The 13,536-nt window shown below is 44.1% G+C and overlaps 1 protein-coding gene across 2 annotated transcripts in view; it reads left to right on the forward strand.

Annotated features, from left to right (window-relative positions):
- Nucleotides 1–13,536, forward strand: part of PAN3 (poly(A) specific ribonuclease subunit PAN3) — a 56,069-nt gene that overhangs the window by 7,773 nt on the left and 34,760 nt on the right. Inside the window, exons 2-5 of one of the 2 annotated variants that reach the window (XM_075851672.1) lie at nt 3,178–3,299; nt 6,533–6,599; nt 11,076–11,146; nt 12,267–12,417. In XM_075851672.1, the coding sequence (XP_075707787.1) occupies nt 3,178–3,299; nt 6,533–6,599; nt 11,076–11,146; nt 12,267–12,417 (411 nt within the window). The remainder of the gene's footprint in view (nt 1–3,177; nt 3,300–6,532; nt 6,600–11,075; nt 11,147–12,266; nt 12,418–13,536) is intronic. The other variant, XM_075851673.1, reaches the window with a different exon arrangement.

A 13,536-nucleotide genomic window follows, 5' to 3' on the forward strand; every position in this document is an offset into this window, starting at 1 on the left:
ACTCCGCTATAGGGTTCTCTAGATTTTGGTTACAAAACGCTCTGAACCCCTTTAGCACTATCGGTCGCATTCAGGCCAGGGCTACGTCTAGACTTTTTGTAGTACTACGTAACTCGTGTGCGTGGCATAAACGGCCCATGTGAATTCCGCCACAGGGTTTTAAAAATGTGTGCATGTTTACAGTAGTAGCAAAGTGAGGTTTCAGCAAATTAAAATTCATGTGGAAATTCAGCTGCGGTGCAGCTTCATAATCCAGAGCATATCCATTTGATTCTGAGCGGTGATGCATTTTTTGGGGTCCCCCCCCCCTCAATAGACTTGTATGGAGAATAAAAAATCTGTTGTAAAAATCGCTAGCTGCATTTTCTTTTGCGGTTTTCTTATTGCGCTGTAGTAAATCTGCCGCTGCAAATCGTTTTCTACAATCAATGCTTCACACTAAATCCGTAGTTAAGACTTGAGCGGTAAATCTGCAATGACTTTCGCAGCTACGTGGCTTTCTGTAGAAATATGCGTAGTAAATGACATGGACACTACTAGACTCATATCCTTTCTGCTTCATTATTTCTTGCACTCTGTAAAGCACAAAACACTGCCGTGCTTTACAGCCTCAAGCTCTCTACCGGGATCCTTTCATGTGTTCTATGTCTTCCATATCTTTGACCTAACATCTCGAACTAAGGCCCCAAGCACACAAACGTGCTTTTGCGGCTGCAATTCCCCCGAAAATCCACGGGAGAATTGCGGCCCCATTCATTCCTATGGGCCCATGCACACGACCGTGGTTTCCAAGATCTGTGCATGGCCCAGGAGCCTGGACTGCAGAAAGAACGGACATGTCCTATTACGACCGTGTTCTGTGGTCCAGGCTCATAGGAAATAATGGACATGTGCAAGGTCCGCGATTGGTCGGCGGCTCGCGGGTGTCACTCCGTGACCGGCCGACCCGAAAATCACGGCTGTGCACATGGCTACGGTCGTGTGCATGAGGCCTTACTCTTCTGTCCTTAAGGGCTTATTTAGACGAACATGTAATACGTCCGTGCAACACGCGTGATTTTCACGCGCCTCTCACGGACCTATGTTAGTCAATGGGGCCGTGCAGACTGTCCGTGAGTTTCACTCAGCGTAAAACTCGCGACATGTCCGATATTTGTGCGTTGTTCGCGCATCACGCACCCATTGAAGTCAATGGGTGCGTGAAAATGACGCGCAGCACACGGAAGCACTTCCGTGTGACGCTCGTGATTTGCGCAACAGCTGTAAAGATTATGAATGAAAACAAAAGCACCACGTGCTTTTCTGTCTACAAACAGTGTCATAATGATGCATCATATGCAGCTGACACGCGGAGCTGTAAGTACCTTTTGCGCGTGCACAATGCACACGCTCGTGTAAATCCGGCCTAAAGGCTTATGTACACCTTTTGAAAATAATATATATTTTAGTTTGACCTTTTATCCAGAATAAAAACCATTGGTGTGTTTTCTGCTACTTTCTAATTTGTATGAATAATTTTTACTTTTTGAGAAAGTTCTGCTTTGTACCCTGTATAAAGAGAGGCTGTATCTGTCAGGTCCACGTGACTTACGGGTTCAGTATCAGTGGGTCCTGCATGTCTCTGACACACAGGATTGAGCTTTTATCGATCACATCTAAGGGTATGTTCACACGGCTTATTTTCAGCCGTTTTTCGGACCGAAAAATCAGAAGCGGAATGCCTCCAAACATCTGCCCATTGATTTCAATGGGAAAACGGCGCTCTGTTCTGACGGACCATTTTTGAAAAACGGCCGCATAGTTTTTCATTGACTCTATAGAAAAACTGCTCCAAAAACGGGCGTAAAAAACGCAGCGACAATTGCGAGTTGCTAAAAAAAAAAATAATTCTGAAAATCAGGAGCTGTCTTCCCTTGAAAACAGCTCCTGTATTTTCAGACGTTTTTGATTTTGTGTGTGCACATACCCTAAGTTATAACTTAGATGTGATTGGTAACAGGTGGATCCCGTGTAACCCGCTGTCACTGGACCCATCCGTGCCGTTGACTTGTTGGATACAGGTTTCAGCACTAGATACAGCTGCTCTGTATACAAGATGCAAAGCAGCTGTATCTCCAGAGTAAAGCTTTGTTTTTTTTGTTTTTTAATAAAAAGTAATTCGAAAGTTGCCCAAAACACACTGATAAATGTTTTAGTAAAAAAAAATAATCTGTTCTCCACAAGGGAACTAGGAAATGTACTATTACATGCTGTCCATGTAACACATGGATGTGAGCCAGTTCTGGCAGAGGGAGGGCTGCTGTTTTTTACAGCGGCTTCCCAGTTTGGCTAATAAAGGGGGAGGGGCTTCCTACAATCCACTTGATGTGGATCGACATATGGAAAAAAAAAAATGTCAAGGAGTTTTCCTTTTTTTTTTTTATTTTAATAATGCAGTTCTATTTTATATGGGAACTTCAGTCTGACACGTGGAATAGTCTTCACTTCACAGAACATCAGACTTGATAAAGCCGTTCCATTTTGGCTATTTTTGGACCGAGTTGAACTTGCCAGTGCTCTGCATAGTGTGGAACACACGGGAAGACCATTTACTTGCTTTATTGACTAGATTAAGGGCTGATGCACATGGCAGAGCCACGCTCAGAGGCTCTTCACCAGCACGCTGATGCCCGCAATTCTACTATGTCATATGTGTTCAGTTATATGATCCTGCCATACAGCAGCATATTAAAGGGTATTCCCAACTTAAACGCTTATGGCATCTCCAGGAGTTATAAATTCCCAGTATCTGCCGTGGCCGCTTTACCAGGTTGGACGGGGCGGGCGGCGGGGTGTTGGGTGCCCCTTACTCCGATAGGTGCCTGTTCCAGACCCAGATGGATATGTCGTAGATGTTTAAGTTGGAATCCCCATTAAGTGATCTTTCTCGGTGGGGAAAAAGGTTAGACCGCCACCAATATTTTTATTTTTTTTGTCACTACTAGCAGGAAGCAAAAGAAAATGTTTGCATTAATATGTGTGGATTATGTAGATGTGACACTTGTTTCTACAGCTTGTGGGGGAGAGATTACTGTGAAAGTTGCTGTTCAGTGTAATAATTCTGTGTGAATATTGATGTGTAAAGATAAAAGTAATTGCCCCGCTCCGGTCATTGAATGTTTTATCTCTCTTCTCCAGTTCCTGGAATAGATGGAGGTGCTTTACCGGACTCCAGTCTTACAGATTCTTACTTCAGTACCAGCTTTATCGGAATGAATGGCTTTGGAAGCCCGGCAGAAGGAAGCTACCCAAGGATTCAGGTAAAACAAATGTTTCAATTTTTGTAAAGAATCTCGGCTTCTTGTCCCGTTAATGCAGATTGTTTGGCTAAAATTCTCTGTGAGGGCTGGTAGTGTAAGGGTATGTTCACACGATTAACGAAAAAACAGCTGAAATATGGAGCTGTTTCAAGGGAAAACCGCTCCTGATTTTCAGCCGTTTTTTATTCAAACTCGTTTTTTTTTATGGCCGTTTTTGGAGCTGTTTATCTATCGAGTCAATGAAAAACGGTTCAATAAGTTACATGCACTTTTTACGGGGTGTCTTGAAATCAAAGGGCAGACGTCTGTAGGTGTTCTGCTTCAGTTTTTTTTTCCGGGACGTTTACAGCCTGAAAAACGGCTGCAAATAGGCCGTGTGAACATGCCCTCATGAAGCTTGCTGTGTATGTTGAAAAGGGTTGTTCTTTAAAGGGGTTTTCCAGCCACTAAAAATTGATGGTCTAGCCCCTGGATAGGCCATCAATAGATGATGGGCCGGGGTCCGACTTTCTTGACCCCTGCTGATCAGTTCTTTTGAAGGGGCCGCAGCGCTCGTATGAATGGTTGTCGGAGGAATGATGTACCAGGGTGAATGCACTTGAGCACGCAAATCATCAAGATTGGCTGCTGGCAGCTCCCTTTGCAAGTGCCGATCAATGATTTCGCAGAAGCGCTTGTTGGGAGACACTGCAGGCCATGGTAGCACGTTTCGGCCACACAGGCTGCTCACCGTAGCACAAGCAACATACGGCCTGGCGTTGTCCTGTTAAAAAAAACTGCTGCTGGGACACTTTGGAGAAATGGCCGTAGTACTTATTCCACGACCAATTCAATGTAATGCCAAGCATTTAGTGTACCTGAAATGAAGACTATAGGGATCTGGCTACTGTACATTGACACCCCAAACCATAATCCCAGGAGTAGGACCGGCGTGATTCCCTTGTGAAGGTCTCTTCATGGCGTAGCCCACGTGGTGTCCAGACCAATCTCCGGCTATCGTTGTTTCCCGAAAGTGGGACTCATCGACAAAAGGGGTTAGACCTCCATTGCAGTCTTGCTGTGCTCCATGATGGCTTTTGAGATCGGTGGTGTGTAGTCAATGGAACACCTGTAGCTGGACGTCTGGCTTGTAGCCCAATGTCGTGCAAACGCCCTAGTTGCCGCCCTTGGCTTGGGATGTGATGTCCAATTTAACTTGCAGTACAGAATGGATCACTATTCTCCCAATCAGATCTGCTCGTGCAGAGGTTCGCCTCCGGGCACCTCTTGCTGTCATTCCAGTTTGTTGGTCTCCCGACCTCTGCAACACGCAATGTTGAATAGTGCTGACATCTCGGCCTAGGCGCGTAGCGTTCTGCCGGAGTGCTAAAACATGGTCTCTCCGTTCAAGTGGCAATAACTGGCACGTCGACGAACAGGCGGCATCCCAAAATTGGCCCACACCACTTGATCCGATTTTTCACATTTCAAGTGGCTAAAAAAACTTTGCTCTCAATCTGGCTTTTTATGATCCCACATGCCACAGATTGGAGCTAGGCGCTTAAAAATGTGATCATTTTCAGATCTTAGCGACACCTGCTACTTCCTCGATTTGCATAACCTTACGGCTCGCCCTTCTTGGTGTTGCAATTTCAATGTTGAGGAGTGTATGTGGGCTGTCCATGTAGTGCATGGCTACGTTGGGTCCTCCAGAGATCTGGCTAACGGGTGGGGCCCGTACATGGCAGACTGCTTCCTATGTTTCGTGAATAACGTTTGCCACATATTTTAACAGACTTCGATCCTGCCATCAGCAGGCATAACCTTTTGACTGACTGAAAGTATTTATAAATGCGCCTCTTTTTGTCTTCAGAGTCTATTCTAGTAGATCCAGAGCTTATAATGCCGCTACCGTATCTATAAAACTCCTGGCTGTCTTCCTTATGAAACATAAGGCTCTGTTCACACATGTGCAACGAGTCCATCGGTTATTCTCTTTACCATTGTTTGCAGTTGTGTTGCTATCAAAAATACCAGAACCCATTGAAGTCCATGTAGTTCATCGCTGTCTGCTTGTGTTTGTGATGCTAGTGTGAACAGATCCCAAGCCTTTTGTGAAGTGATTAAAGGTCTGCTGATTGTTCTACTTTCAAACTTGGCCTTGCGGCTTTTTCCGGGCTGTTTTTTTTTTTGTTTTTGTTTTTTATATCACTGCTTGTTCCAGACTGGCTTAAGACATTTTATAATTTCCTTTTCTATTCTCGTTTTCTGCCATGGAAAAGTCACAAAAGTGACTGACTCTTTGACACTGCCCCATATGTGTGATGGCTTCCCAAAGTGGGCAAGGAAAAATCGGTTCAAAAAATGTATTTATGCCAGGAAACTATAGTGGAAATTTTCACCTCACTGCTCATCTTCTCCCCTCTGGGTCCCCTCAGGCTCTGGGCATGCTGCGGCTTATATAAGGCTCTGACCGTGCTCTGCATCAGGACATTATATGAGCTGCAGCATACTAAGGCCTTATTCACACGAACGTGTCGGTTTTGCGTGCGTAAAAAACGCAGCGGTTTTCCTGCATTGCAGTTCCGTGTACCGCGCATGTCTGCGTTTTTTACGAGCGTATGTCACGCGTTTTTTATGTCCGCAAAATAAAAGGTGTTTTTCTTTTCCTCATTTCTTTAGCAACTATTGCGTGAATCACTGACAGCACACGGATGTGCGTCCTTGTGCTGTCCGTGATTTTCACGCACCCATTGACTTCAATGGGTGCGTGATGCACAAGTATAGGACATGCACTGAGTTTCACGCAGCGGACACACACTGCGTGAAAAAGACCATGTCTGAATGGCCCCATTGAATTGCATAGGTCCGTGTGACGTGCGTTTTTAACGCGCACGTGAAATACGCTCATCTGAATAAGGCCTAAGGGGACCCAGAGGAGAGGTGAGTATACTGCCTTATTTTACTGTATGTCCAATGGAAAGGGGGGAATGGATGGTGCACAAAGAGGTGACACGTTTATTAAGAAACATTAATCTCAATGAAGGTGTCGCTTCTTACGCCAACTTTTTATTTATTTACTTTTTTAAATGGCATATCATACGCCGGTCTTAATAAATTCCCCCCTTGTTGCTTTCTACAGTGTTTTGTCAAACCTTTTTCTTATATGCATGTATGGTGAAATATCCTATATATATTTCTCTTTACTTTTATTTGATCTCCTAATGTGTTTTTTTTTTTTTTTTTTTGTGTAGCGAATGACTAACAGCAGCAGTTCACCGAGCCTTCTGAATGACAGTGCCAAGCCATATACAGGCCATGGTAAGAGCAATAATTTCTATATAGTGACTTATTTATATAAGTTTCCCTCCGCACACAGTCTCCCTGTCTCATAAAGTGTTTGTAGCAAAACCGCTTGTTAAGTTGCTGAATTTACTTTTGAAGGGTTGGTCCGATCTTAACAAGTTCTCTTCTAAATTATGAAATGATTGACAGTGCAACAGCTGAAACCCCCGACAATCAGCGGCGTGGTCACTACAGCTGAATTGGGCCAAAATTCTGGAGCACGTGGCGTGCACCGCATTGACCCATATTAATTTGTCTGCAGCTTTTTTTTGGGTGCGTTTTACTCGAATGTGCCACATGTTTATTAATCATTTGCGCCATGCACATCCGTTCGTAAAAGTGGACATGGCTTACTGATTGGCCACGGGGCCTAGCACGGGCCTCTACTTTGTTACTCCCTCCAGAGTAGGGATGCACGGATTCATCGTAACTTCGATACTGTTTCGATGACATGCACCCTCAAACGGTTTGATACTAATCTGTGTGGCCACACAACTTCGCATCGTAACACTTGAATGTATGGGAGCGGGGCTGCGGCTGTAAGATACAGCCCCACTCCTGAGTCCTGACAAGTCCCCGCGGTCAGCATGTTTTGAGGCGACCAGCGGTGCACTCAGAGCCGGCAATGAAGACCGAACATGGCAGACGCACTGCAGAACACCCCCATGTTCTGTCTTCAGCGCCTGCGCTGCCACTCATTAGTGCAGCACTGGCCACGTCACCTCGCTGACCGTGCGCGCACTCTTATTGTCAGGAGCAGGGCAATGACTATTACACAGCCGCAGTCCCGCTGAAACGGCAGAGATCAGAGAAACCTCATCTCTGCCATTATTCCCTTGAATGCTGCAATCATAGCTGTCCGCAGCATTCAAGGGGTCAATGAGAAGGGGGGGGATGCCCTTTGGATTGCGTCACAGGCAATCCCTGTGACGGATCGAGGTCCATACCCTATATGTGCAGACAGCCCAGGGTCCATTGAAGGACCCCCAGGGCTGTCTGACCAGATTTCCTGTTAGGAGATACCTAAGTATGCCCTAACAACTGCCTGTGTACGATCATTATATAGATATATGGCAGCACATTAAAGTTTAAAGAGGCTCTGCCACCACATAAGTGGCCCATATTGTACATAATGTGATCGGCGCTGTAATGTAGATTACATCAGTGTTTTTTATTTAGAAAAACGATCATTTTTGACGGAGTTATGACCTATTTTAGCTTTATGCTAATGCATTTCTTAATGGACAACTGGGCGTGTTACTTTTTGACCAAGTGGGCGTTGTACAGAGGAGTGTATGACGCTGACCAATCAGCGTCATACACTTCTCCCCATACATTTACACAGCACATGGTGATCTTATTACATCATTATGTGAAGCCACATACACACTATAACGTTACTCAAGTGTCCTGACCGTGAATATACATTATCTCCAGCCGGGACGTGATGTCTATTCAGAATCCTGACGCTACAGAAGTGTCCGGATTCTAAATAGACATCACGTCCTGGCTGGAGATAATGTACATTCATTGTCAGGACACTGCAGTAATGTTAGTGTTTGTGTATGTAGCTGCACATAATGATGTAATAAGATCACCATGTGCTGTGTAAATGTATGGGGAGAAGTGTATGGCACTGATTGGTCAGCGTCATACACTCCTCTCCACAACGCCCACTTGGTCTAAAGTAAAATGGCCAGTGGTCCATTGAAAAACTCATTAGCATAAAGCTATAATATAGGTCATAACTCCGTCAAAAATTATCGTTTTTCTAAATAAAACACTGCTGTTATCTACATTACAGCGCCGATCACATCATGTACGATATAGGGCACTTATAATCTGGTGACAGAGCCTCTTTAAAAATAAAATGTAAAAAAAGTCATGTTAAATAAAAAAATATATATACACATTCGGTATCATCGCGACCGTAATAAATTTTATAGCGTCATTTGTGTTTACGCTGTTCTAAAATAGAAACTTCTTTCTTTCACTTATTAATATGAGGCACGAGGTATTATGAATTTTGAACCTCCATGTGCCTCACATTAATAGTAATTAACACCATCATGTACCTCACACATTAACCCAATGTTGTCCATTATGACTGAGGAACATTATGGGGTTAATTACTATTAATGTGAGGCACATGGAGGTTCAAACCACGTGCCTCGCATCAGAAAATGGAAGAACTTTTTTATTTATTTTTATTTTATTAGCAAAAGTATCGTTCTGGTATAGAGTATCGCAATACTACGTGAAGTATCGGTATCGAAGTTCAAATTCTGGTATCGTGACAACCCTACTCCAGAGTATAATTATAATAAAGGTGTCAGACCATTTTCAACAAGTGCTGAAGGGTAAAAAAGGCTAAAAGTCTCAATCTGCACTAGAAACTGACACTGACCCTTTTTTGTGACCTCTTTTTTTTTTTTTTCTGGCGTAGAAAAGCTGACAAATCTCCCCTCCCCACCTTGTGCGCTGTTTTTTTAAAATAAATTTGGCACATCTTCTATCGGCTTCGTCCAAGTGTTTCAATCTTCCGCAGCATTAGTAAATTGGTCCCGAGTACTCATCAGAAAATGGCATGTTGCGTTTGTTTTCTCCGGTGTCCTTTCATTGACACCATTTTCACCAATAAAACAACAAAATATGTGAACACGTTTCCAAAATACCTCTTGATACCGGAAACAAACGGTAGCAGGAAACCTGCCTGCCTCTATATTAGTATTTTGTACTGGATTGTGGTGATTCTCTGTATCTAATTACTAATGGTCTTCTATTATTGTACTGCTCTATTTCCATCCCTTTAGCTGCTGGTTCTGTACTCTGGATGACTTGTCACGCAGGTTTCCTTCCCTTTTTCACACCTTCCCTATCCCTCTCTTATTTTTTCAGTTGAAAATGTCAATAATCCAATGCGCATTTGCGACTTTTTCAAAAGAAAATTGCGTTTTACAGTGTTTTTATATATTTTTATTCAAGTACACAAATTGTAAAGTATCCGTTCTCGCACTGGCTACTACAGCCGTCGCAATAGGCTGACCCTTTTCTGTAGCTCACGCTGTGCAGACTAGGACATATCATTATCAGATTTAAAGGGGTTATGCCGTGAAAATCATTGTTTAAAACGTCTAGGAGTGTCACAGGGTGCGACAGAAGTTACTTCTCTATGGGCTGAAAGTGAATAGGACAGTGATGCGATACCTTGCACGGCCGCTACAAATATAACCGGGTGTGCAAGTACGAACGGAGAGATCCATGTGAGGCTGCAACACTCGTGTGAGCGCCGCAGCCCCTTCTAATAGCTGTTCAGCAGGGGTGCCGACAGTCGAAACCCCTACCAATCTTATATTGATGCCAATGACACTATACACAGATAAGACTTCCCTGTCACACTCTGGGCCCTAGGGGAGGGGTTGCACTCCATTTCTTCACTGTAAGAATCTGAGAGTTCTCTGTCCAATGACTTCCATTCATTGCAGCTGTCATAAAGCGCACACCCTGCCACACTGTCTCTACAGACCAGACAAAGGAAGTGTGTATCTCCGATATGCCTGCCAGGGAACTTATTGAAAATTATCACAACGATTTTAAAATGTAAAATCTTTTACCGACTTACAGCTGTTGATTAAAATAAAATACACGAGACCTTCCCTTTAATTGTTCTATTCTATAAAGTTTGCTTTTCCAGAGGATATAAGAGCATAAAATCTGATGGTGACTGCATAAAGCGCCAGACACAAATGGTAGGAAGCCCTCAACCCGGCGTCATCCGCTAGTGAATCACTGCCTATAAAATTTACACTGGCACGTGAACCGGGTCGGCCAGGACTACGTGAACATATAATGTTTGACTTGCATGAGGATAATTTTCTTAATGTGTGTCCACATAGAATATGTCGTTATCTTCTTCCTGTTCCTGCTGACTGGTCTGTGACCAAGTCTGCTGCTGATCAATTGGTCAAAATCCTCTCTTAAAGTCTCCACGCGCCATTGAGGGATAGACCTGTTCACACCTAAGAAGAATTTCCTGAAAAATAACTGGAACGTGAAAGAGCCGTCGTTTACTGAACACTCCTAAGGGCTCTTTCACATCCAAGTCGCACCCGTTTTCACAGATCCCTCATAGACTTGACTCTATTGAGGGATCCTCTAAAACGGACAAAAGTAGGACATGTCCTATTTTTTTCACGGGCCCTTCATACAGTCTGTTAAAGCAACGGCCGTGTGAACAGCCCCATAGAAATACATGCAGCCTTGTGATGCCGATTAAAAAAAAAATATATAAAAATCTATCACACGGTCTAGGTATAAGTTTGTCTGAACAAGCCCTAAGAGAATGTTATCAGTTTATATTGACTCTAATATATAAAATATTGACAGACATTATAAATATATTGTGACGTCATTGCGGGACCAATCTATTGTTTTTATTTATTTTTCTTGTAGATCCTTTGGGCTCTCCAGCTTCCACTCTCTTTAATGACTTTGCTGGCCTCAGCATTTCCCAAAGACGAAAGGTAGGGGTTATGGAAAGTGAGCATGGAGATTTGCATGGTATTACACCTAAGTGATCTGCTCTAAGGAGCCCACAAATATGGTAATGGAGCCATTGACCACCAAACTCCATTATTGGAGTACTTTGTTATACCAAGGGTGCTCGTTCTGATGCAACTTCGAACTATTAAGGTGATTTTACATTGATCGTATATCCTTTAGCATAGACCATCTATGTATGACCCAATGATCAGCAGAACTGCATCGTCCTGTACGACCGCTCAGCCCTGCTCTTTTGAAATGGCTAAATCTACTGTACCAGGCAAAGCCACGCAAATACACATTGCTGTGACAGGTACTGCCATCAAGGGGCTGCAGTGGATTGGTAGGGATCCTGGGGTCAGACTCCCACTCCACGAGGAGAGGCCATCACCCTAAAATCCCTTTGATTTTAAAAACCCTACTTTAAATGTTTGCACCTTAATGGGTGAGAACAGATATGGCTGCCATTCGCTCCTTTGTTGTTACCCAGCTTTCCTGTTCTCCTGAATGGTAAACCACCTAGTAGTGTAACAGGGAAGTGTTCCTGTGTAATTCGGTGGATCTGACATTCCAGAGGAGACTGGTAAAGTGAAATAAGATGGCATGGGGTATTGCCAGGCTTTTGTAGAAAGTGCAATTGTTTTTGTGTTGTTGTGTTTTTTTTTTTTTAAAGATTTAGGGTCCGTTCACACTGAGTTTTTTTGACGTGGAAACCGCGTCCGAAAACGCACCAAAAAATGGCCGAAAATGCCTCCCATTGATCTCAATGGGAGGCGGAGGCTGTTTTTCCCATGAGTGGAAAAACAGTCTCGCGGGAAAAAGCGACATGTCCCATCTTTGGGCGTTTTACGTCTCTGACCTCCCATTGACCTCAATGGGAGGCAGAGAAAGCGTATTTCGCTACGTTTTTGCCCATCGGCTCTCAATGGCCACGGGCGAAAAACGCCGCAGAAAATGGCGTGCAGGCGATCAAAATCTGCCTCAAAATTCCAAACCGAATTTTGAGGCAGAATTTTCTGCCTGCAGAAAACTCTGTGAACATACCCTTACAGTGTGCATTGTGCTGGGCCAAGATTTCTAATACAAGTATTCTGTTTTCAGACGCCTAACCCCACTGCCAGCGAGTTTATCCCCAAAGGAGGATCCACTTCCCGATTGAGTAATATGTCCCAGTCCAATATGTCTGTCTTCTCCCAAGCATTATTCTCCCACCCTTCTATGGCGGGTCCTGCGGCAGCTGGTCTAGCTCCAGGTAACAATGACCATTATGTGATTTGCATTAAGGGACCAATCTATTTATTGGGACTTTCACAGGACTCGCATGGGCTTTCTACATTACTCTTCACGGAGACTTCTGTTGTCGGGAAGACTTGGGATGGATACACTGCATGAGACTTTTTTTTTTTTTTTTCTCTCTGAAGGAAATTCTGCTGTGTAATTAAGCACATGTACTTACCCCCTCCTTCTTCTAACGTCCACTCCGGCCTCCCTGGATGATGTTTCAGGCCATGTGACGCTGCAGCCTGTGATTGGCTGTAGCGGTCATACGGGATACAATGTCATCCCCAGGAGGCTGGACTGCATGAAGGAGAGAGTTCTGGGTAAGTAGGTTTGTTTTGTTTCTGGCGTTTTCGTTTTTTGCGGCGAATACGCTGCAAAAGTCGCAACACTTGGCTTTCTGTTGCGGGTTTTGCATCCCCGTTGAATACAATGGGGAGACCTGCAGCAGAAAATCAATGAAAACGCAGCCTAAATCGGCATGCTGCGGAATTCTGTTGCAGAAATTCGGCAGCATTTCCGCTACGCGGGAACCCGGCCTTGAGGATTCAAATGCTGAATGATATTATGTATGCAGCTATTCTTTCCTGGTTATAGAGTGTTCGCTTTTACCCTCTTACCAGTAACCCCTTTTATACTGGCCGTTGTCTGTCCCCTGTTGCCAGTGTTGGCAATGAGGTGACTTCTGCAGTCGCCATGATGCATGAATATGTGCATAAAGGAATCTTTGTGCAGTAGAAGAATATCTTCATACACTTGATAAAGTAACATTATACTGTGTCTGACGAGCTTCCCCAATCTTACTTTAAGGCTGGATTCACACGAGCGTGTGCTTTTTGCGCACACAAAAAAAGTGGCGTTTTGCCTGCGCAAAAGGCACTTAACAGCTCCGTGTGGCAGCATCATATGATGCGCGGCTGCGTGATTTTCGCGCAGCCGCCATTCTTATGACACTCCGTTTGGATGTTTGTAAACAGAAAAGCATGTGGTGCTTTTCTGTTTTCATCCATCCTTTTCACAGCTGTTGCGCGAATCTCGCTGTTCGCACGGAAGTGCTTCCGTGTTGCATACGTGGTTTTCACGCACCCATTGA

Source organism: Rhinoderma darwinii, chromosome 2, assembly GCF_050947455.1.
Source record: "Rhinoderma darwinii isolate aRhiDar2 chromosome 2, aRhiDar2.hap1, whole genome shotgun sequence".
NCBI lineage: Eukaryota > Metazoa > Chordata > Amphibia > Anura > Rhinodermatidae > Rhinoderma > Rhinoderma darwinii.